Genomic DNA, 25,437 nt, shown 5'->3' with positions numbered 1-25,437 from the left:
TAATTCCCTGAGAGACCAAATGTCTGTCTATCCCAGCCTTAAATGTATTCAACGATGGAGCATCCACAACCCTCTGGGATCAAGGACTCCAAAGATTCACATCCCTCTGAGAAAAAATTTCTCCTCATCTCAGTCCTAAATGATTGGCCCCTTATCCTGAGACTGTGCCCCCATGTTCTAGATTCCACAAATTTAATCCCCGGCGAGCCAGGCATGCTCAGTTCTGGGTTCCCTTTGACCACTTCTCATAGATGCTGTGAAAAAACCTGACCACTGGACCTGGGGGAGACGGTGCGAAAGGTTGCTCAGGTGACCAGGGTTTTGGCACAATAAAACTAGCCCATTAAAAAAGGTTGGGGTGAGCAGTGGCAGTTGATAGCTCCATGTTGCTGGGGAGCTGGGGCCTCAGAGAAGCCCAGGAGCAGTCGTTGCTCAGTAAATATGGGAGCTGGGGCACAAAAGCACGTGGGGAGCAATTGTCAACTCCGTGAAGCTGAAGTGGTTGCTTTGTGAAGTTGGAAGTTGGTGCAAAGAAAAGCCTGTGATCAGTCATTGGTAGTGGTGCAGCTGGGGAGCTGGAACTGTACCTGAGTATAGACTCTGTTGTGCAGCCCAGCACACATTGTCCGACAGAGTGATTGAGTGGCTGGGAGGTGAGCCATCATTGGGGCAGTCTGAGCTGGAGTCCGGTTGCCTGACAACTCGTTGCAGGCAGATGAAGCAAGAGAGCTTCCAGGCAGAGTTGGAGCTGCTGATGAAATCAGAGGCTATATCCTCAAAGGAGAGGAGCTAAAATCCTTCGTGAATAAGTCAGAGTTTAAAGGATTTTTGTGACTCACAATGATGACTGACACCTAGGTGGGTTGCTGAGAAAATTTGTGGGATCTGTCTTGGTTGTGTCTGCCATTTAAAGTTCAGTGTGTGGTGTGTTCTACCACAGTTTTACTGTTAATTCGTATTTACATCATGTTAGTTCTGGATGTTTGAGTATAAGATAGATAGATTGACTGTTTGCTTTGTGGACTCTTGGATGGTTAAAATTCTTCTGTTTTTGTTTACAACCTTGGAATCTTGTGACTTTATTCTCTTAGTAAACAGCTGGGATTTTAAATTTCGCCTACTTTACAAAAAAAGCTACTGGTCCCTAACCGATTCATAACAAAGTATTTGTAGAAACTTGTTCATTTCCATTATTACAAAAAAATGTTACATGTTACTTGATCCTAAGCAACTCTTATCATTAGAAATTGCAGTATGGCAGGAGGTCATCGCACCTGTGCCAATGCTAATACTCTGCTTCAATGCTCTTTCTCTCTATTTTATGTTCCTACTTTTCAAATTAAAACCATTTCCCTTTTGAATTAATGTCTGTCTCATTTGATATTCAAGTCAAACAATATGATTTTTTTTCTAACCTCCCCTTTAATATTCTAGTGTTTGTTATAAGTCTATGCTCCCATGTTACTAAGTTGGCAACTCGCAATTTATTGGCACAAAAATATTTTATGATGTTAAAAGTTTCCATTTAGATCTGGTTTAACCTCTATTCAGAAAAAAAGCCCTTTTTTTTTTACAAAAGCAAAATACTGCTAGAGATCTGAAATAAAACAGAAAATGCTCAAAATACTCAGGTCAGACAGCATTTGTGGAGAGAAACAGAATTAATGCTTCAGGTCGATGAAGACCCTTCATTAGAATATCTTTTTTTAACTATTAGTTGTCATTCTAATGAATCTTCATTTTACAGTTTAACCAATGTCTTCAATCTCTTAATTATGTTATACCTTTCCTTCTTGAAAACTGTAATGCTAAGCTTGAACTAAAAAATATATCCTTGTTTACTTTATTCTTCTATTACTTTCCTTTTTCAGCCATTTTATCCCAGTTCTTTAGAACTGCTTCCCCAAATCTTATAGCTTTGTGATCAGTGTGAAAGTAGCACTGTCACATCTTAGTTGATGGTATCGGTTGAAATTCTTGTACAAGCTTGAGCACAGAATCTAGGCTGACACTTTAGTGCACAACTGAAATACTGCTATATTATTAGAAGTGTCACCTTTGAGGTGACATATTAAGCTGAGACCCCATCTGCCTACTTGGGGTGGAAATAAGTGGCAATTCCTGAAGACCAAAAGGTCTACCATGACATGTTTGTCATTCCTCCTTCAACTATCACAATCAAAAACAAGTTATCTAATGACTTGTTTGTTTGCTGGAAGTGGATCCTTGCTGTGCACAAAATATACTACTGTTTGCCTATGCAACATTGATTGCATTTCAGAAGCAATTCATTGCTTGTAATGTAGCTTGGGACATCCTTAGGATGTAATGTGCTATACAAATGATTTCTCTTGTTGCTTTCTTGAGCTTTGTCAAAATATTTTTATGCTTTTGCCCCATACCCCACCCCATTGTAAACCTGTTGTTTTGTTTTCTCCTTGCTTCTTGTTTATTATTACTTCTCCCTGTAAAGTGTTCTTTCTGTACATAAACCACTATAAAACATGAGCATTTCAAATTGTAAATTAAGACTGTTGTATGTGTGCAAAGTTACTGCTATCTAGTTAAATTTGCATCTGCAGTTTTCTAATTGTATAATTATGGATAACTTCTGACCTGACCAGACAGATGCTTTTAACTGTGCAAAATAGGATATTGCATCTTAATTACATGCTAATAGCTTATACTCTCACAATTCTGCTAGCAGCTGAGAAAGATACCTCTCAAATAATAATTCGTTTTTATTTAAAATTAGTTTTAGTGGAGGTAGTATGCATGAGGCGGCCAGTTAGCTCAGCGACTAGACGGCTAATTCAATAAAGTATAAAGAGCAGGGATACTAGAGTAATTAATTCATAAATTAAATAAAATAAGATAGCGATGGCAGGACGGGCGATGTGTTGCTGCTGCTGAGGCATGTGGGAGCTGCTGGACACCAAGGTGATCTGGAGCAAACACACCTGTAGTAAGTGTTTGCAGCTTGAGGAACTTCGGATCCGAGTTAAAGAGCTGGAGTCTGAGCTACAGACGTTGCCCCACATCAAGGAGGGGGAAAGTTACCTGGACACTCGATCAGGAGGTGGTGGTCTGTTCCTCTTCTCATTTAGCGGATCTTCCACAGCCTTCTATGGTAGAGAATTCCATAGGTTCACCATGCTCTGAGTGAAGAAGCTTCTTCTCATCTCAGCCTTAAATTGTCTGTCCCATATCCTGAGACTATGACCGCTTGCTCTAGACACCCCAGCCAGAGGAAACATCATCCCTGCATCCAGTCTGTCTAGCCCTGTCAGAATTTTATACGTTTCAATGAGATCCCCTCTCATTCTTCTAAACTCCAGTGAGTACAGGCCTAGTTGGCCCAATCTCTCCTCATACGACAATCATGCCGTCCCACAAATCAGCCTGGTGGACCTTCGCTGCTCTCCCTCTATGGCAAGTATATCCTTTCTTAGGAAAGAAGACCAAAACTGCACACAATACTCCAGATGTGGTCTCACCAAAGCACTGTACAGCTGCTGTAAGACATCTTTGCTCCTGTACTCAAGTCCTCTCACAATGAAGGCCAATATACCATTTAGCTTCTTAACTGCTTACTGTACCTGCATGCTTGCTTTCAGTGATAGGTGTACAAGGCCACCCAGGTTCCTTTATACATCAACATTTCCCAATCTATCACCATTTAAATAACACTCTGCCATTCTGTTTTTCCTACCAAAGTGGATAACTACACACTTATCCACGTTATACTGCCATGTATTTGCCCACTCACTCAACCTGTCTAAATCGCCTTGAAGCCTCTTAACATCCTCCTCACTACTCATTCCCACCAAGTTTCACGCCATGAGCAAACTTGGAAATATTACATTTGCTTCTTTTATCCAAATCATTGATATACATTATGAATAGCTGGGGCCCAAGCACTGATCCTTGTGGCACCCCACTAGTCACTGCCTGCCACTCTGAAAAAGACCCATTTATTCCTACTCTCTGTTTCCTGTCTGTTAACCAATTCTCAATCCGTGCCTGACTTAGTGCTTTTGGAAGCATATCCACTAAATTAGTGGGAAAATTAATTTGTGACCTCTACAACAACTTTTCTCATTGGGTAAAATGTTGTTTTCCAAAGCTATACCTACCCTTGAAGGTATGTAAATTTCTAAACTATATTGTTTCTTTTGTTTTTTCATTGTTAGGCACCTCCAGCAGCTGAAAGGTTGGGCTAGTGCCCAGTTCCTAGGCCTTAGCCTACTCAACACTACATTAGGCAATCAGGTTTGCCCTCTCCCTGAAATGGTAAAGCTCTGGAATAGTATTCCGGTACAGATATATATAATTATAAAGCACAGATGAGGCCATTCGGCGCATCGTGTCAGTGCCGACTCTTTGAAAATTATCCAAATACTCCCTCTTCCGCTCTTTCGCCAAGCCCTGCGGATTTCTCCTTTTCAAGTACTTATCCAATGCACTTTTTAAGGTTATTGTTGCATCTGTTTCCACCACCTTTCTAGATAATAAATTCCAGATCACCATAACTTGCTATGTGAATACATAAAATTCTCTCCATGTTTCCATTGCAGGTTTTTAGAGACTGGAATCTTTTATTACAAATGGCTGTTGAGGCAGATACTATAACAATTTAAAAGGGAAGTGACAAAGAGAGTGCACATACTTCCCAAAGGGTAGAGAGGAAAAATTGGGAGAGTCCCCTCTAAGCTATTTGTGTACATAAAGGTTAGTTCAAGAACAAATAAACTTCCTGGGATCAGGTTTCTTGTGCTAAATCCCTAACCTGGAAAGGGTGCAATATAATGGCAGAAATTATTTTAAATGTTAAGAAATTTTGTGGAAGGCATTCATTATGTATGACTTTCAGATTTTTGGACTTGCCTGTTCTAAACTGTAGTTAGAATGTTACAGCACAGAAGGAGGCTATTCGGCCTGTCGTATATGTGCAGCCTCTGTGAAAGGCATATCAGTTTACTGCCACACCCCAGCTTTGACTTAGAAATTAAAGTAATTCAAATGTATTTGCAATTGCCTTTTGAAAATTACTATGGAATCTGATTACCACACTTTGAGGTGGTGCGCTCCAGATCTTAACAAACCCTCTACATGAAGCAATTTCTCATTTCCCTTCTAGTACTTCTGCCAAATATTTCAAATCTATTGCCACCGGTTACTGACCTACTTGCCAGAGGAAATAAAGTAGGGAGAAACTATCAAAATCCTTCATAATTTTGAATACCTCTATTTGGTCTCCCCTAAATCTTCTTTGTTCTAAGGAAAATAATCCCAACTTCTCCATTCTCTGCATATAACTAAACTCTCTCATCCTTGGTATCATCCTGGTAAACATCCTCTGAACCCACTGCGGGGCATTGATGTCTTCCTTAAAGTATGCCACTCACAATTGTACACAATACTACATCTGAGGCCAAACCAGCAATTTGTTAAAAGTTTAGCAGGACTGCCTTGTTTTTGTAGACAATGCTGCTATTTACAAAGCCACATGCTTTCTTAACTGCCACCATAAAGGATTTGTGAATATGTGCCTCCTCAAAATAGTACCATTGAGATTATACTGCCTCTCTATGTTGTTTCTTCCAAAGTAATTGACTTCATACATATGCACAGTAAATTGCATCTTCCATGTGTCTGCCCGTTTGCTAGTTGTGCCTGAAACAGATTTTTTAAAAGTTTTTTGTCATGCTGTAATTCAGATAACTTAGGACTTCATTTAAGATTTTACAGCATCTGATATGTTACATCTGTACTTAAATGCCCCTGTAAAGCAAATGCATTTTTTATGCAGAACATTTGCTTCCAGTGAATAATTTGCCCTCCTATTGCAGGCGTGAAAAATAGACCATGCACCATTGGTCAGTTTTGGAATGGTTGTGTCTTGATATGTAGTGTTGATCACATGAACATATTGGTTAGTCTACAAATGCAATGTCAAATTGTTGGGCCAGTGGAGAATAATGTACAGTTTTGGCTCTGTTTCCAGAGTATACACTCCATGTAAATGATTCTATTACATGAGGTTCAAAGATTGAACAAAAGTATTGGGAGAGCAACTGGCTGTGACTCATTCCATTATATCAACCTGTTTGGAAAACATGGTATAGTGTAAACTTGACATATCAACGGTATTGATTCAGGATAGTTAAAGGGGTATCACTATCTGGTTGTAAAGGAAGCAATTTACTGTTAATAACTTGCATTGAGGGATTTTCTTGAATATTAATAAATGTACTTAGTTTGCCAAAAAGAGTATGCAGCAAGAATTCCAATGGTAGCCTTAGAATGTTTTAACATTCCTTTGGGCATTTTTAGGTTAACTTTTGTAATCTTTGTTTTTAACTATTTAATGTTTATTGAATTAAACGCAGGAGGACTGTGGGAGGTGGTTTCAAAATGTGCAACTTTTGCACAAATATGTGGGAAGGTTAAGATTGCCATTTATTATAAGAGATCAGTAACTTGGATAAACATTCTATTCCGAAGATGTTGATTATCATTAAATTGTTTCAATATATAGAATCAGTTTTCAAATAATTTGTGAAGTAGGTCCTTAAGAAATTTTCCTTTGGGTTTGGGGAAAATCCAAACTCTTAATGGTACTGAAGAAATAAAATTGAGATGACATATTCTGCAAATATTTTCGTTATGCTGGGAAAGCCCTTGTATTGCTTTAAATTAAAATGCATACATTTGTCCTTGAAACTCTAAGAATTTCTAAGAACTGAAAGTGCTAGTAGCTTGTGGAAAAATTGGGTATGTAGCCTGTTCAAGAACTATTAACATACCTTAAAAGAGAATCATTACCATTTTAGAGAATGAGTCTAGAAGGGCTCCATTTCACTTCAGTCATTACACTTCTGTAGTGCTGAGATAGTCAATAAAGGTGTAATTGTAAAGGGAACAAAAACTTTTCCCGACCAATTTTACAGGTGTGATGATACTAATTTTAAGGAAAGCAACATCTCACAAAGTTCCATAAGCATGCTGAATACACAGTAGTATGATAAGTAGTGAGGAATAAAGTCCTAAAATGATATGTATTATGATATTTGTGCACTTTTTTTTATATCTTCAGATTCTGCTGAACGAAGAGTTTGTGGAAAAAATGCTAGAGGATTTAGAAGACCTGACCTCTCCAGAAGAAGTAAGATTTCTCAAACAAATTAGCAGGAATTCAGAGAAGTTGTTCTTCAGATATTTTTTATTCTTTTATGGGATATGGGCATCACTGCTAGGCCAGCATTTATTGCCCATTCCTAATTACCTAATTAATTAAGAAGGTGGTGGTGAGCTGCCTTCTTAACTGCTGCAGCCCATGTGGTGTATGTACACCCAGAGTGTTGTTAGGGAGTGAGTTCCAGGATTTTGACCCAGCAACAGTGAAGGAATGGCAATATATTGCCAAGTCAGGATGGTGGCTTGGAGGGGAACTTGCAGGTGGTGGCATTCCAATGCATCTGCTGCCCTTGTCCTTCTAGGTGATAGAGGTCACGGGTCTGGAAGGTGCTGTCAGAGGAGCCTTGGTAAGTTGCTGAGATGTATTTTGCACGTATGTATGTGTATATTTATAGAGAGATGTAAGAGCCAGATGAAGGCCCAGTTTATAGTGTAGAAATTTAGAAATATGACACCCAGACTCTCCATTGTGTTAACATAAGGCCGGATTTTGTGATCGCTGCTGACCTCAAGATAGATGTCCCCAAAGATCTAGCTATCTCTGTGGTGTAGACTTCCCCTTTCCCACGTGCTTCAACCTGGCGCCAAGTCAAGGTGATCTCTAGACATCCAGCCACATTGATGTCAGAAGTAAGCAGCCAATCACATTGAAACATTGAAGAAAGTTGCAAATCCTGATTATCCTTCCCTTTTATTTACATTTTCAGATTGCAAAATAAATCATTGTTGATTGTATTAAAATAGAAGCTGATATCATAAACCTAAAAAAAATGTTTTTTATCATGGAGAAATTTGACATTCTACAAATATAAAATCAGCTTTTCCGGGCTAATGAGGGTGTGTAGGAGTAATTATGAACTTAGTATATCATTAAAAACACTGTTACACCTCATTCAATAAAGTTTAGCTTTTTCAAGTGTTTTTACAGTGATATTACAGCACAAAATTGGAAGCTTTCGTCAATTCACTGATTACTTAGGGAGCGCACTCTTGGGGGGGGATTCTCATCAGCACACCATCTGTAGGATCACTGGCAGCAACTTCTAGACTTAAACATTATTCTGCACATGTATGGACTTATGAAGATGCTGTCAATTTCAGTGGAGCAATGATAGTGAATGCTGATGGTTGTGCTGTCATTGTCACTGCAAAATCTGGGCCAGTATGTTCCATTTTGGCTAACGTATTTTCTGTTTTGGAATACTGTTTGTATAATGGGTATAAATGAATAGCTTATTTCAAGAAGGTAGTTTGGCTTGTTGAGTAGTGGTATTGTCACTGGACTAGTAATCCAGAGACCCAGGGAATGCTCTGGGGACCCAGCTTCGAATCCCACCATGACAGATGGTGAAATTTGAATTCAATAAAAATCTGGAATCAAAAGTCTACACCATGAAACCATTTTTGATTGTCTTTAAAAATCCTATCTAGTTCACTAATATCCTTAGGGATGGAAATTTACTGTCCTTACCTAGTCTGGCCTACATGTGACTCCAGACCAACAGCAATATGGTTGATTCTTAAATGCCCTCTGAAATGGCCTAGCAAGCCACTCAGTTGTATCCAACTGCTAAAAGGTCAATAAAAAGGAGTGAAACCGGCATCGACAAGCTCAGCTCTGTTCACCCTGCAAGGTCCTCCTTACTAACGTCTGGGGGCTTGGGTCAAAATTGGGAGAGCTGTCTCACAGGCAAGTCAAGCAACAGCCTGACATAGTCATACTTGGAATCATACCTTACAGATAATGTCCCAGCCACCACCATCACCATCCCTGGGCATGTCCTGTCCCTCTGGCAGGACAGAATCAGCAGAGGTGGCAGCACAGTGGTATACAGTCGGGAGGGAGTTGCCCTGGGAGTCCTCAACTTTGACTTCGGACCCCATGAAGTCCCATGGCATCAGGTCAAATATGGGCATATGGTCAAGGAAACCTCCTGCTGATTACCATGTTCTCCCCCCCACCCCCCCCCCCCCCCCCCCTCCCCCTCCACCCACACACTCCTCCACTCCTCAGCTGATGAACCAGTGCTCCTCCATGTTGAACATCACTTGGAGGAAGCACTGAGTGGGGGATTTCAATGCCCATTACCAAGAGTGGCTCAGTAGCACTACCACAGACCAAGTTGGCCGAGCCCTAAAGGACATAGCTGCTAGACTGGGCCTGCGGCAGGTGGTGAGGAAACCTACAAGAGGGAAAAACATATTTGACCTCATCCTCTCCAACCTGCCTGCTGCAGATGCATCTGTCCATGACAGTATTAGTAGGAATGACCACTGTACAGTCCTTGAAGAGGACTTCATATTGAGGATACCCTCCATCATATTGTGTGGCCCTACCACTGTGCTAAGTGGGATAGATTTTGAACAGATCTAGCAACTCAAAATTAGGCAACCATGAGGTGCTGTGACCATCAGCAGCAGCAGAATTGTACTCAACCACAGTATGTCACCTCATGGCCTAGCATATACCCCACTCTACCATTACCACCAAGCCAAGGGATTAACCCTGGTTCAATGAAGAGTGCAGAAGGGCATGCCAGGAGCATCACCAGGTATACCCAAGAAGGAGGTGTCAACCTGGTAAAGCTACAACACAGGACTAATTGCATGCCAAAAAGCATAAGTAGCAAGTGATATCCACAACCAACGGATCAGATCTAAGTTCTGCAGTCCTGCCACATCCAGCCGTAAATGGTGGTGGGCAATTAAACAACTCACTGGAGAAGGAGGAGGCTCCACAAATATTCCCATCCTCAATGATGGGGAACCCAGCACATCAGTGCAAAAGATAAGGCTGAAGCATTCAAAACAATCTTAGCCAGAAGTCCCGTGGATGATCCATCTTGGCCTCCTCTGGAGGTCCCCAGCATCACAGATGCCAGCCTTCAGCCAATTCGATTCACTCCACGTGATATCAAGAAACTGCTGAAGGCACTGGATACTACAAAGGCTATGGGCCCTGACAATATTCCGGCAATAGTACTGAAGACTTGTGCTCCAGAACTTGCTGCGCCCCTAGCCAGGCTGTTCCAGTACAGCTACACACTGGCATCTACCCGACTATGTGGAAAATTGCCCAGATATGTCCTGTACACAAAAAGCAGGACAAATCCAACCCGGCCAGTTGCCGTCCTATCAAGCGGCACTTGCTTAGCAATAACCTGCTTATTGACACTCTGGGCGGAATTGTCCCAGATTTGCAGTAAGTGTGGTAGCAGGTGGGTAAAACAATGTTTTACCCGCTGGCCGCAATGGCAGCTTTTCATGCTGCATCATCTCAAACCTGCCACATTAATTATGCATTCCCATGAAACACGCCATTTCCTTGGTGGGCGGGCCCGCCACGCCATCACCTCACTGCTTCCTCACATTGGTCTCCATATTTAAAGTGTAGCCATGTGCACATCACTTAGTGCTTCCAGCCCACAACTGGTGCGTGGAAGACATAGCCCTGAAAGGCAAGAAGACTGCTGCCCCCCCCCAGGTTCAATGACGCGCCTCTTGAGCACCTTTTGGACGTAGTGGAGGCCCGCCGTAATGTCCTCTACCCCCACTCTGGCCACAAGATGGGCAGCAACATCTCTAATCTGGCTTGGGTGGCAGCAGTGGTCAGCACCAATGCCTTGCAAAAGAGGACAGCCAGCCAATGGCGCAAGAGGATGAATGATCTCCTCCATTCCACCATGGTAACTTGCTCTTCTCATCACTCTCAACTGTCACACTCACAAACCCATCATACATCCACAGGGCCCCCACTCACTGACAGTTCAACGGTCATCACCATTCACTCTCTCACACACCTTCATTGTCCTCATCCTGTCCATGGGACCACTCACCACCCACACATGCCAGGCATACTTATCATCTGGCTGGCAGGTATCCTGCTTACTCTCTCCATCTGTATTCATGTAGGACAAGCTGACAACAAGAGGGAGAGGTGCCAGACTGGTGGAGGAATGCCTGAAATCAAGGTCCTTATGGACTTTGAAAACAGAGCAATCCAGCTGACCAGCAAGGATCTGGACCGTTCCTGTGCTGACGGTGAAGTCGGCGGTGCTCAACCAAGTGAAGGATCCAACAGTGCAACGTCCATCAGACACCATGCTGTGAGTTTGTCCTGTTTCACAGGCCGCTGCTATGCACTAATTATCTCTCCTTGCTTTCACAGGCATATCTGGGAAACTACCAAGAGAGTCCACAACCCAGGACTTCCAATCAAGCCCCAAGGGAAACTCAGAAGAGGAATTCGCTGAAACCTTCCCTGAAGATCCGTCACAGCGCTCACCCACACCCTCCACCAGCACAGAGACACACACCTCAGTGGGACCTAGCTTTAGAGTTGCAGGGTCACAATCTGGTAAGCACATCACACTTTCTGATCCACAGCAGGCGGCGGCAGGGGTGTCCGGCAGGTGTCCGGCACTTGGAGGACTACTGGAGGCCAAACATTTGCTGAGTCTGAGTCAGATGACGAGCCTCTGGACTTGGTCATGTCACAGTTGCTGGAGCTCCAAAGGCAAGCTCGGGAACATCAGGAAGGGATGTCCGGTGCACTCCTCTTATTGCAAGGCACGATGGAGGAGCATATCTGCCTTCAGGCTGAGTGATAGCGCCAGCATGCCAACGCACCGAGGTCAACACTGGTAAGATGGCAACCGCCATGGTGACCTTGGTCCAAAACATCGTTCCTGCACTGCCACGTAAGCTGAACTGCATCGCCAATGCCATAGTTGGCCTCCAACAGTGTGTACGTGAGAGAGGTGTGGGGCAGCCCGAACACACTCCAGCTGCCCCTTCTCAAGGAATCAGCCAGGGGCCATTCGGCTCCCATAGGAAGGAGGATCAATAGGTGCACACTCTGGGTCCATTCATCCAGGTGACTCTGGGAGTGAATGGCCCGTCCAAATTCCCTCTTCCTGTGACCTCAGCAGCTCCAGCTCCACAGGCCAAGGAGGGCGCCACTGCTACACAGCAGGATAGCGAAAGCAGGCCAAGACCCTCCAGGTCTCGGCCCTCCAGGGGACGCCCGTCAAGGTCATACAGATAGAGCGCAGCAGTGAGCAGGCTGCCTCCACCTCCGCTGTAGATGTATGGAGCACCAAGACGAGGGTTAGGAAAGTTCAGAAGACGTCGTTGCACAGCCTGGACACAGGTGTTAATCACTTGTACATAATGTTCACTATTGTAAATAAACTCCCAAGAATGTCTCCCTGCCTATGGCTTTGTTCTGATGAGCAGTGTTCATGCCATTCAGATGTGAAACTTTTCTGCACAAGATAAAGGCAGTGTCTCAGTCCAGGGGCTCTTCCCTGTGCGTTATGCAGCCTTCAGGCCAAAGTGATGGTCTGGCCTCGCACTGACTGGACACATTACTGACGCCTGCACCTCAGTGGTGCTTGTCATTGCTGCCAGAATGTAGTGGGCAGGCGTCACAGAGTTCTGTCATTCTCTTTGTGTGCTATCAGCACCTTTTAAGCTGGGGCTGGCCCCCATCTCTTCAGCAACTGTGACCAGTGACACTGTGCTCCTGAAGGGGCCAGGTGCTGAAGGTGGACAAAGGATCAGGTGCTTTTAAAGTTTCATGGCTGCATCTCCATGATATGACCCTGGTCACAGAGCGCAAGCAAGCTGCCCTCGGCCAGACAAGAGTTAGACATTCTAAGAGGCTATGTGAAGTTCTGTAGAGTGTCCTCACTGCATGTCATAATCATCCTCCTGCAATCGGCGACTATTAACGCTTCCACTGCATCTCCATGACAGGAGCATTATCACAGAGGGTATGTGCTCTGCCATAAGCCAAGCTGGAGTTAAACATTCATAGATGCAATGTGAGGATCTGTGGTGTCTCCTCACTGCATGTCATCATCGTCCTCCACAAATCTAGCAGCAATGCGGGCCTCCCAAGCTAGCCTGCCTCATCTGGCCAGTGCGAGGTCCTCATCTCGATCATCTTCACCTTCAAGAACCTCCTCACCCTCATCACCATCAACATCCTCCTCATTGGAGGAGACCTTCAGCTCCTGTATCTCCTCCTCGGCCAGCTCCTCTACCCGTTTCAGTGCCAGGTTGTAAAAGGTGCAGCAGGAGACAACGATGCGTGACACCCTCTATGGACCATATTGCAGGGCTCCACCAGACCGGTCCAGGCATTTTCAGCATCTCAATGGTTTGCTCCACCAAGTTGCGAGTTGCAGCATGAGCCTCGTTATACCTTTGCTCTGCTGCAGTCTGAGGCCGCCGCAGGGGTGTCATCAGCCACGTCCTCTGCGGGCAGCCGTTGTCCCCTAGGAGCCAACCTTGCAGCCTCTGTGGACCTTGGAAGACGTCAAAGATCTGTGACTGAATGAGAATGCAGGAGTCGTGGACACTCCCTGGAAACTTTGTGCAGACCTGCTGGATGCGTTTGTGGTGGTTGCATACCAGCTGCACATTCAACAAATGGAAGCCCTTGCACTTGACATAATTGGCCCCTTGTTGCGAAGGAGATCTGAGCACCATGTGAGTGCAGTCGATGGGCACCCTGCACCTGTGGGAAACCCGAGACCTGGGCAAATCCAGTCGCTTTTGCATCCTGGTTGTCTTGGTCCTGGGTAAAATGTGTTCCCTTGCAAAGATAGCATCTGTGACCTCATGGATGTATTTGTTTGTGGAGGCTTGTGATACCCCACAGAGGTCACCTGTGGAGCCCTGAAAGGAGTGACTGGTGTAAAAATTGAGTACCTTGGTCACTTTCACGGCCACTGGCAGTGGATGCCCTCCATATCCCCGTGGCGCCAAATCCTGCAGTAGCTGATGGATGTGACAGACCAGTTCCCTAGACATGAGCTGTCTTCGGCGACACTGGTTCTTGGTCATCTGCAGCAATGAAAGGCAGCAGGGCCTAACTAGGCACCAACTAACGACCAGCTCGCTGTGGCTTTTCAGCAGCGTGTATGGGAGCCCCAGCCGCCCCTTCCTGAGGGTGCTGCTCCTCCCTCTGCGCAGCCAGACGCCTCCATCGCTCTCTTCTCAGTCGTCTCCGCTCTCTGTATGTCACGAGGTATACAGCTAGTTCACTAGGCTCCATGCTCCTGATGTACTACTCCTGCAGGATGAAAGAGAGAGACCCGTGGGTTAGCTTGGGCATACTAAGAACCTCTCTTGGTTAAGACTGAAGGCCCCTTAACATATCCCAAAGAGTGCTGGCCACCACTTGGATGACCAGAGTTTAGTGCACTGCATGGCTGCCCAAAACCCCAACCACCTCCACCCCATTCCACCTGACTGATTGGCAGCAGCCTTGCCCATTGGAATGCATCCTGTGCTCTCGACTCAAGCGCAGGCATTCTCCTAACCCGCACTACAAGGCTGCGCTGTTAGCTTGAACCATAGGGGAGACTGGCCCAAATTAGGATGATGACATTGCAAGGGGCTGTGAGCACCTCCACCAGTGACTGTTCCACTACCAGCTTTAGCAAAGAGATTGTGCAACATGTCCAGTTGTCCAACTGTTCTGCAATCCACTCAAATGTTCATTAGTTTGCAGTCTGTGCCCAAGGGATGAAAAGCTGTGGAGCACTTGATAGCACTTGAATGTCTCTGCGTTGCTTGAGTGGGCAGATAAGCTAGTGGCCCAACTCCACGCACGTCAATGTGACTGTGTATGAACTGTCTCAGCTGCAGAGGAATTGTCACTTTATACAAGGTTTCCCATGCGTGGCCGCTTCCCTCCCCCGCCCCCACCTCTGCCCCACCCCGCACGGACATATGCACTACCTTCAATCGCAGGGCAGTCCTTGCTTCTACCCCCAAGTCACCTCAACCCTGGGGGCAGCCCTTGCCCCCACCCCCAAGTCGCCTCAACCACAGGACACCTCCAGGTTTCCTCAACCTCAGGGCAGCCCTTGCCCCCATGCCTCCAACATGCCTCAACCTTGAAGTCTAACAGGCGACCCACGCGAGCACTGCACAACGTTACTGTGTACTCACATCTGCGTTCATCTCAAAGTGCAGCCCGCCAAGTGCTGTTGTGAAACATGTTGCGTGTGATCATGCTGCCGTGGACGGACGCTCCAGTGTTGGGGGGTGATTTTGATGGGCTGGCCTTATAAGATATGTAGATGTATTACAATGAGGTTCCCGATGTCCAATGGCGGGAAACGCAGCCCGCCATCAACAGGCTGAGCAAACGAGCGCAAACTGGTTTCATAACGTTGTGAAACTGATTTTTGGCCTTCTCGCCATATTGTCTGCTTATGCCGCCAATCACGCTCGCCGCCAGTGGGCATGGACAATTCTGCCCTCAGTTTGGGTTCCGCCAGGGTTACCCAGCTCCTGACCTCATTACAGCCTTAGTCCAAACATGGACAAAAGAGCTGAACTCCAGAGGTGAGGTGAGAGTGAATGCCCTTGACATCGAGGCAGAATTTGATTGAGTGTGGCATCAAGGAGCCCTAGCAAAACTGGAGTCAATGGGAATCAGGAGGAGAAAATCTCCAGTGGTTGGAGTCATACCTAGCACAAAGCAAGATGGTGCTTTGGTTGGTGGTGGTTGGAGGTCAATCATCTCAGTTCCAGGACATCACTGCAGGAGTTCCTCAGGTTAGTGTCCTCACACAACCATCCTCAGCTGCTTCATCAATGACCTCCCTTCCATCGAAAGGTCAGAGGTTGGTGAATCTATGGAATTCTCTGTGCAATCATCAGTGAATTGTGGTAATGTTCAGCACCATTCGCAACCCCTCAGACTTTGAAGCAGTCCATGTCCAAATGCAGCAAATGGGCAATATCAAGTCACTGAATAAATTTAAGAAGAAAATAGATTTTTGGACCTTTTTCTGGACTCTAAAGGCACCAAGGGGAATGGGGGGATCATGGGAGTACGGCATTGTGATAGAGGATCAACCATGATCATATTGAATGGCAGAGCAGGCTCGAAGGGCTGAATGACCTCTACTCCTGTTCCTATTTTCTATATTTCTACAAACATTCACTCCCTCCACCATCGACGAACAGTGGCAGCAGTGTGTACCATCTACAAGATGCGCTGCAGCAACTCACCAAGGCCCCTTAGGCAGCATCTTCCAAACCCGTGACTGCTACCATCTAGAAGGACAAGGCAGCAGACACATGGGAACACCAACACCTGGAAGTTCCCCTCCAAGTCACTCACCATCCTGACTTGGAAATATATCATCATTCCGTCACTGTCGCTGGGTCAAAATCCTGGAACTCCCTCCCTAACAGCACTGTGGATGTACCTACACCACAGGGACTGCAGGGGTCAGGAAAGCACAAATATGAGGTTGGTAGCTTATCTTGGGATCAAATATGACACCAAGGTGCTGAACAGACTGGCTTAATCTCAATCTGTTGCCAGGGAGAGGGATGAAGTCAGTAGCTAGGGACGTAGTTTGGAGAGGGAACCAAAAACAATGACTTCAGGCTTCCCAGTATTTAATAGGTGGAAATTTCTGCTCATCCAGCACTGGATGTTGGAGCCTGATAATTCATTAATAGTGGAGGAGTCGAGAGATGTGGTGGTGAAGTAGAGCTGGGTGTCATCGGCATAAATGTGAAAATTTAACTTCAGATGATCTCACCAAAGGGCAGCATGTCGATGAGAAGTAGGAGGGGATGAAGGATAGATGCTTGGGGGTAATGGTGCAGGAGCAGAAAGAGAAACCATTGCAAGTGATTCTCTGGCTATGATTAGATAAGAGTGGAACCAGGTAAGAACAGCTCCAACCAGCTAAATGACAGGGGAGAGGTAAAAGTAAAATACTGCGAATGCTGGAAATCTGAAAGAAAAACAGAAAATGCTAGAAAAACAGAAGATGCTGGAAAAACTTAGGTCTGACAACATCTGTGGAGAGAGAAACAGAGTTAACATTTCGAGTCTGAATGACCTGTATGCTGTGAAGAAGGGTCATACAGACTCGAAACGTTAACTCTGTTTTTATCTCCACAGATGTTGTCAGACCTGCTGGCCTGAATTTTTCCCACGTTGGGCGGGCTCAGCGGGAGCGGGCAGTCGCAGAGGCGACCGCTGCCCGTGATTGGCTCCACACCACCGTTTTACACGGGCGGGCCAATTAAGGCCTGCCTAGCGTTATACATGAGCAAAAGTGTTCAGCGCCACCTGTGCGGGTGGGAGGAGGAGGGAGAGTTGGGGCCAGCGCTCTTTTGCGTATGCGTGCGAAAGAAGGTTTCAGTCTCCCTGAGGCACGGAACTGCCTCAGGGAGATTGAAGCGCTTTTGAAAACAATAAATAAAATCAATAAAAATTTAATGAAACATGACTGTGTCACATGAGATGGGGCATGTTTTTATTTTTCAGAAAAACTTTTTATTTAATTCATAAATGCTTTAGGAAACCTCATCCCGCTCGTGGATGAGGTTTTCTAAAAACACAAAGGTGTCTTGGCCTTTTCACCTGCCCGCCAACTGTAAGGTTGGTTGGGCAGTGTAAACTTCACATTAATTACTTCATTAGTGGCCTTAATAGGCCTATCAATTATTGGCGGGCGTACAGCCGACTCTGGCGCGCACCCGCCAAATGAAACATGGTGCATCGTTTTACGTCGGGCCCGCCCCCACACGCCAACTGTAAAACCCTGGTCGCTGAGTTTTTCCAGCATTGTCTGTTTTTCTGACAGGGGAGAGGCGTTGGAGGAGGATGTTGTGGTCAACTGTGTCAGAGGCTGCAGACAGATCAAGAAGTATGAGAAGGGAAAGTTTACCTCTTTCACAATCGTATTGGCTGTCATTTGTGACCTTAAGAAGAGCTGTTTTGATACTGTGACACGGGCGGAAACCAGACTGAAGGAATTTAAATATGGAGTACCGGGAAAGATGGGAATGGATTTGGGAGGCGACAACATGATCAAGGACCTTGGAGAGGAAAGAGATGTGGAGATGACACAATAGTTTGCAAGGATGGTTTTCAAGGGTTGGCATTTTGAGGAACAGGATGATTTAAAGGAGAGAGGGATAACAAAAGAGAGAAAACCATTTTCAACTTTGCTAACATGGTGGCTTGGGCAGGGGAGCTCAGTTAAAGTTAGCTGGTTAAAGTTTATTATAGTTATACTGTACTTTGTTTTCGGGTTTAATAAGTGAACCATAGTTATAATTGTGAACAAGTAAAATCTATAAATGGATATTACAATCAAAAATGGAAGGAATTGCTTCTCTGCCATATTATTGCAAGATGTGCACTACTTGGCTTGCAGTAGAGCCCTTCCTTGTCGTACTAGTTGAGAAACCTGCCAAGGGGTTCTCTACCGCAGTCTACTGCAAGCCTACCTTCTCTGGGCATTATATGTGTTGGGATTCTTACAGTTCCACACGCTATAAAATTGATCTTATCTGCAAACTTGCAAATAGGGCCCAAGCCATTTGCTCACCATGCAAGCTTGATGCTGAAATAGGGCACATCAAAGGCATCCTGCGTGGTGATGTCTACCCTGATCAGATCATTTTGCGCTGTGTATCACGGAAACTCATGAATGAGCATAAGGCCGTCACTCTCGGCTCTGAAAAGTGCCCCGTCTACCTCAGATTACCATGGAAGGGCAAGGTATCTCAAAAATTTAAGCAACAGGTGAAGCTAGCTGCTTCACGCTGCTACTACGCAGTAGCAATACGAGTGGTATTTGCCACTAATAGGATGCTGCCATCAAGCCAAAAAGATGTTCTGCCTATCTCTCAAATGAGTAATGTGGTATATGAATTTCAGTGCCAGTGTGATGCCAGGTATGTAGGCTGGCCATCCCAAAGACTGGCGGATTGTATCAAAAAGCATGTCCCACCCAACCAGCCCATGCTTGCAAAACTCAAAACACAGTGTCCAACGTTAGATGTGATTCTGCGATTGGACAACATTCGCAAAATAATCCTCGGTGTGCTAAGAATTATGCTGACGACCAGTTTAAGATTGTCAGTCAGGCTCGCAATGTGGTGCATTTGCGTGTACTGGAAGCTACATATATTAATACACAGGGCCCTGCTCTTTACAGACAGAAAGAACATGTACACACTTTGTGCCTGTTTCAGCTAAACAGAATAAGTAACAGCCGTTTGCTGACTCATTCCTCAGGACAATGCCTTGAACAATCAGGGTCAAGCTGTTTGGTTAAAATTTCAAACAACGCTTGGCAGTTAACTGTCAGTCACCATCAATTGGTGCACACTCCATGGCAATGCCTCCACCAATCCGAGTCCACTTGCCAACCAATCAGCACTCTCTTCTCATACAATATAAATTGTTGTTTTCCTCTTGTATTAGTATTCTTGCAAAGTGTTCTGATGATTGCAAGATGAAAATCTTTGATATGTCTCTTTTTTCAGCAATACTCAAGTTCTGTAATCCAAATGACTGCATGTAGATATAAGAATTTATAATAGAAAAAATTAGCAGAAAGTGCATGCAGATTTAAGATTTTATATTGGGTTCTACCAGAGTTCCTTCAGCATCTGAAGAGATGAAATGCATTATTGTATCTGAAATCTTTTGTCAGAACAGAGTGCCCTCTTAAACATTGCCTGAGAATTTGCTGTCATGACCATCTCATGGTGTGTTCTGTTAGCCAGCTTCTGCACCCTTCAGCTCAAAACATATTTTGCTCTCAAATCTGCTGGAAGTGCAAACTGATAATAGGGCAACAGAGACCTTGATGAACAATGAGGTAAACAGAGTACCTCCTCAACCAATGGAATTTAGGAATTAAGATGCAATCATAGAATGGGTACAGCACAGAAAGAGGTCATTTGGCCCATTGTGTCCATGCTGGCCATTGCAGGAGCAGTTCGCCTAGATATAAATAAGGAAGTACTGAGAAAGAATAAATTACAGTGGGTGAATTCAATGCTAAAATAGGAATTGAAAGAGAAATAAAGGGGGGAAAATTGGATTGAGAGAAAATGGAAAGAGACAAAGGAAAAGAAAATGATTGCTTTTTGAAGCATGACATTTTTAAAAGTTCTAGCAATTCACTACCTAAAGGAATGAATCTGCACATTTGTTCACTTTCTAATAATCATGTGGTTAAAAGAGTGCTTGTGCTATTAATTACTAAACTTAACTTTCTGTGGCAAGTTTAATGGGCAGTTAATGTGTAAATGTAGTGATTATGAAAATCATGGGACAGTTAAGGGTCAGATGCTGTTTTCATAAAGCTGACCGCTAAGCAGTGCAAATTGTCCAGCAACTTTGGAGATTTGCAATCCACAAGATATTTGCTCTTTGCCCCAAGTTGCTGAGCGGTTTCCACATTATAATAGCGTGCACCATTCACATGCTGTTAATTTCATCATCAAAGTCTGGGCCATTAACATTGCAGTTCTCTTCAAATGCTAATGGGTTTATTGTTTACTTATAGAATTTTATGCTTTTATTTCACATTTATAGCATTTACAGTTTTAGTTTTACATCTGAATATATATTTATTGTTTAACTTTTTTTTAGGTGAAACTGCCAAAGGAATACAGCTGGCCAGAGAAAAAACTGAAAATCACAATTTTACCTGAATCGGCATTTGACAGTCCTCTGCAGTAGCCAAGAATACTAAAGATTAAATATTATCTATGTAAAAATACCTTGCATTTACTTCTTAGCTTGCAAAAGTAATTTTGCAGTACATAACAGTTTAGAAAGGATGGCTACATATTCATTGTAGCTTCAAGCTGTAGAAGAAGTAACACTAATATTAAATCCATTCCAATTAAACTGGAGACTGCGTATTTTAGCTCACCATGCCTAGTATATTAAAGACAGTGTGGGGGCAGGAAATCAGTTGCACATACTTTGTGTTTTTTTGTAGCTTATCATGCCTGTCTTATCTCTGTTGACTGAAGTGCTGACCAAGTACTGCGTGCCTAGAATTATACTTGTCCTGTTGATGTGTGGATCATGCCAAAGACATATTCCACTGGCAGGTAACTTATTTTGCATTAGTTCAGATTAGTTTTGTACTTTTGTATCCTTTCCCCAGAAGATTGATTATTTTTTTAAAAAAAGAAGCAAAGGTGGGTAGGTAGGCTGGAAGGTAACTGGTTAAAAAGGGAGATGTTCAGACATTTATGCTGTTTAACATTTTCTTTTTATATTGGTGACAAATCAATTTTATAATCATTGTTCTGTTTAAACAAATATTTGGAAGTGCCTTCATTATCCACTTTTGTTTCCTAAAGGTTACTTATTAGCAGCTTCAGTCTTTGATTGATGGAGTTATTTAATTTTGTCCACTACATAGAATTGTAAAGTCTAACAGCACAGAAGTAGGCCATTCAGCCCATCTAGTATATGCCAACTCTATCAAACAGCTATCAAGTTAACCCCCTGCTCCCCTTCTCTTTCCCATAATGTTTTAAATTTCGCATTTTCAAGTGTACATCAGATTTCCTTTTGTAAGGTACTGTTGTGAACTTGCGTCCACCACCCTTTCAGGTAATGTATTCCAGACCAAAACAAATTTGCTTAAAAATTCTCCTAATTTCTCCATTGATTCTTTTGCCAATTATATCAAATCTATCTTCTGGTTATCAACTCTCCTGCTTCTGGAAAAAAAATTTACGTAGTTACTCTATAGAAACCCAGCATGATTTTGGACACCTCTATTAAATCTCCCCTTAGCTTTCTCCACTAGAGGAGAACAAACCAAATTTCTCTAGTGCTCCACATAACTGAAGTCCCTCATTCCTGGCATAATTCTGGTAAATTTCCTCTGCCAAGATCTTAACAGCCTTCCTAAAGTTTGGTGCCCAGAATTGAACACAATACTCTTAGCTGAGGTGTAACTAGTGATTTATGAAGGATTACCACTGGCAAGACTTATGAAATAATTGGAAAACCTATGAAAAAAATTGGGCAAAGGATGAAATGTATCTTTCTAGCCACTTTGATTTAGTAGCTACTTCTTTTTAACGGCCAGTTACTTAAAGTAGAACATGTATTTTTTTAACTAAAACACTCACCTAAGATGGTTAATCATCAGTAAAATTGTCATGTCATAGGTGTATATGGAAACCTATGTTTGTCTTCAGTCACTATTAACAGCCTTAATCTTTAAAGAGGATGCTGCCTTGAATGACCTTTCAGGACAGAAACCTATTTGTAAGTAAAGGTATACAGGATGATCCTATATCCGGTTGACTACTGTTTGAAAAACTATTTTAACAGCTCTCCTGAATAAAGAACTTGGAAGCTGATGTGAGGTTAGTGACCATTTGAACTCTACTTCAGTAGACTGTTGTGGCTGTGTCTCTGGAACTGATTTACGCAATGGTAGTCCTTGTTATGCAGTCTTTTTTCAGTTTAGGCATGACATAAAATCCAGTATTGCCAGCTGCATTCAAAGATGATTGATTCTGGTTGGCAACTGAGATTTAATAGCTTTAATTAATGTAGTCACCAGTATCAAAGGAGGTTTAATCAGTTCGATATTTGATGTGAGTTAGCTGGTATTGAGAAAAAAAATCCAACGCCACCCTGCCTCTAGAAGTGGTTAAAGCCAGTTATTGTAGCAGATTGGTTGAAAATAAGAGACTTCAATTCACTACAATAGTAGCTTGCCATCAGCTTTCTAGGTGAACATTTTTGTAGTTCATCACTTCTTTTGTGTGCAGTGTTTTGTTTTTCATAGAATCCTGAGTCACTCTACAGATTTGATTTGAAGACTCCTGCAGAACTGCAGTTTAGCGCATGGTTCTTAGATACTTTTTTCCAAAATGAAGATTACTAGCACAGGTTTTTAAAAATGTTTTTATTGTATTAGTCTAATGTAAATTTTTTTAACTTGTGTGTAGTGCAGCTTGGCTTGCACTTCACTTTTGTAATATTTTTGTGAATCACTAAACTGTTCCATCAATAATCTCTAAGTGTATTAAAATAATTTACTTGATAATTTCAAAAGGCTTGATTTGTTTTCTCTGTATACATTAATCTATTTACCTGCAAATAAATGTTTACTCCACATAACCATATTTCACACCTTTCTCACAGCCTGAACATTTGCAGTGAGGATTTTTATCTAATCAGTTTCCAGGGGGAATTTTGCTTTTCATCTGTCAGACTATATCTTCCACCAGCACTCAGAAAAATTTCTAATTTGCATTTGCTTAATTTTTTTCTTTCTCATTCTGAGAACATTAAGAACTGGGATTCCTTTCTCACGGTATGCCTTTGCCAGTTCCAGTCAAAAAAGCCTGGATTGCTATCCTGGCACTGTTTTATTTGCAGTTCATGACATATTTCCCTCTGAAGCCTCTTAAAAGAAAAGAACATTACTGTATCTCAGTAGCTTTACAGGTATTACCTGGAGTAGTAAATATTAATATTTAAGAATGGTGACTACCATGGTCACTATCTGCCTTTTTCATTTCTCACCCTTGTGATGACAAACCGTTACCATCCCTTGCTAGGGCATTATTTCAGTTGTACACTGCAACAGTTTGATTCTTATTTTTGTTTTGTATGCCCTAACCTAGTAGAAACTTGAAATAATTTCCCTCAATAGATATATTGATATATACAGTAGTCCAAGTCCAAATGCAGCAAAACATGGACAATATCCAGGCTTGGGCTGATAAGTGGCAAGTAACACTCACGCCACACAAGTGCCAGGCAATGGCCATCTCCAGCAAGAGAATCTAACCATCACCCCACTGAATCCCCTACTATCAACATCCTGGGGTTACCATTGACCAGAAACTGAACTAGACTAGCCATATAAATACTATGGCTACAAGAGCAGGTCAGAGGCTAGGAATCCTGCAACGCGTAACTCACCTCTTGACTCCCCAAAGCCTGTCCACAAGGCACAAGTCAGGAGTGTGATGGAATACTCTCCATTTGCCTGGATGAGTGCAGTTCCCACAACACTCAAGAAGCTTGACACCATCCAGGACAAAGCAGCCCGCTTGATTGGCACCCCAACCACAAACACTTGCTCCCTCCACCACTGATGCATAGTAGCAGCAGCGTGTACCAAAGAATTCACCAAGGCTCCTTCGACAGCACCTTCCAAACCCACTACCATCTAAAAGGACAAGGGCAGGAGATAGATGGGAACACCACCACCTGGAAGCTCCCCTCCAAGTCAATCACCACCCTGACTTGGAAATATATCAGCGTTCCTTCACTGTCGCTAGGTCAAAATCCTGGAATTCCCTTTCTAGCACCACTGTGGGTGTACTCACACTGGACTGCAGCGGTTCAAGAAGGCAGCTCACCACCGCCTTCTCAAGGACAACTAGGGATGGGCAATAAACGCTGGCACAGCCAGCGCAGCTCACATCCTGTGAATGAATTTTTTAAAATGAGAACTAGGTGTTGGGACTGCTGACTAAGCCATCCGTTGTGGTGACTTAGTGCCTTTTTAATGAGGATTTTTTTGAGTTTAAACCTTTGTTACTGATGGATATTTTTTAACAAAATAAGTGTTTCCATCACTTTTCAGCTAGATGGTTTTACAGCTTTATCTCTTTACCAGATGGTTCATAAAATCTGTCTTGAAGAAGTTACAAGTTATGAAATATTTATAAATAAAAATATATAAAACATTTGTTTACAGTGCAAAATTAATCCCTCTTTCCGTACATAATTATCCCATTTTTGTAATCGAAGGCCAGTCACACTCAAACTACTGTTCCTGTTCCTTTGTTCTTCCTACCCTTAGAACTTCTGCTGTTTTGATCCTCTTCCTTTAACTGCTGCAAAATCTTTGTTAATGCCCCCACCCTGCCCATCTGTATGTTTATTTGACTGATAGTCGCATCTATAAATTCCAATGCTTTTAAGACAATAAACTTTCAGTAGAATTCTGCAGTTCATTCAGTATAATCACCTCATGAGTTGTCTGTCAAGCCTTGGTCTTGTGTCCTGCTATTCCCTGTGTATAATGCAACATAATTTGTAACAAAAATAGAAATAGCTGGGAAAGATCTCTGGAGAGAACACGGTCTACATTTCGGTGTGCACCCTTCGGAACTGAAAAATAAGAAATTGACATCAATACAGAAACAGAATACACTCCAGAAATAGCTACTCATCTAAAAGCCAGCTGCTTGTGAAATCACCTCATTAGTTGATAGATATGTGAATCGCAAAAATCTTATTTAAATGTAAGTGCATAAAGGACATGATAATAAAGTATTTAAGCATACATTTTCTGTGTCAAATAACAGTTTATTAGTGAAATATTTTAGCTTCCAAGATTCTCGAGTGCAATTGAAATTGAATCAAATGCTGGATTTTTT

At 43.2% G+C, this 25,437-nt stretch overlaps 1 protein-coding gene across 3 annotated transcripts in view; it reads left to right on the top strand.

Annotated features, from left to right (window-relative positions):
* The window catches only part of sufu (suppressor of fused homolog (Drosophila)), a 172,256-nt gene extending 149,164 nt beyond the window's left edge, over positions 1-23,092 (top strand). For all 3 annotated transcript variants that reach the window (XM_078565147.1, XM_078565146.1, XM_078565148.1), the window contains 2 exons: positions 7,100-7,168; positions 20,648-23,092. In XM_078565147.1, coding sequence (XP_078421273.1) covers positions 7,100-7,168; positions 20,648-20,737 — 159 coding nt within the window. In that variant the 3' untranslated portion in view covers positions 20,738-23,092. The remainder of the gene's footprint in view (positions 1-7,099; positions 7,169-20,647) is intronic.
* The last annotated feature ends 2,345 nt before the right edge of the window (positions 23,093-25,437 follow it).

Source organism: Cetorhinus maximus, chromosome 20, assembly GCF_964194155.1.
Source record: "Cetorhinus maximus chromosome 20, sCetMax3.hap1.1, whole genome shotgun sequence".
Classification (NCBI taxonomy): Eukaryota; Metazoa; Chordata; class Chondrichthyes; order Lamniformes; family Cetorhinidae; genus Cetorhinus; species Cetorhinus maximus.
This window is presented reverse-complemented; position numbering and strand designations above follow the sequence as displayed.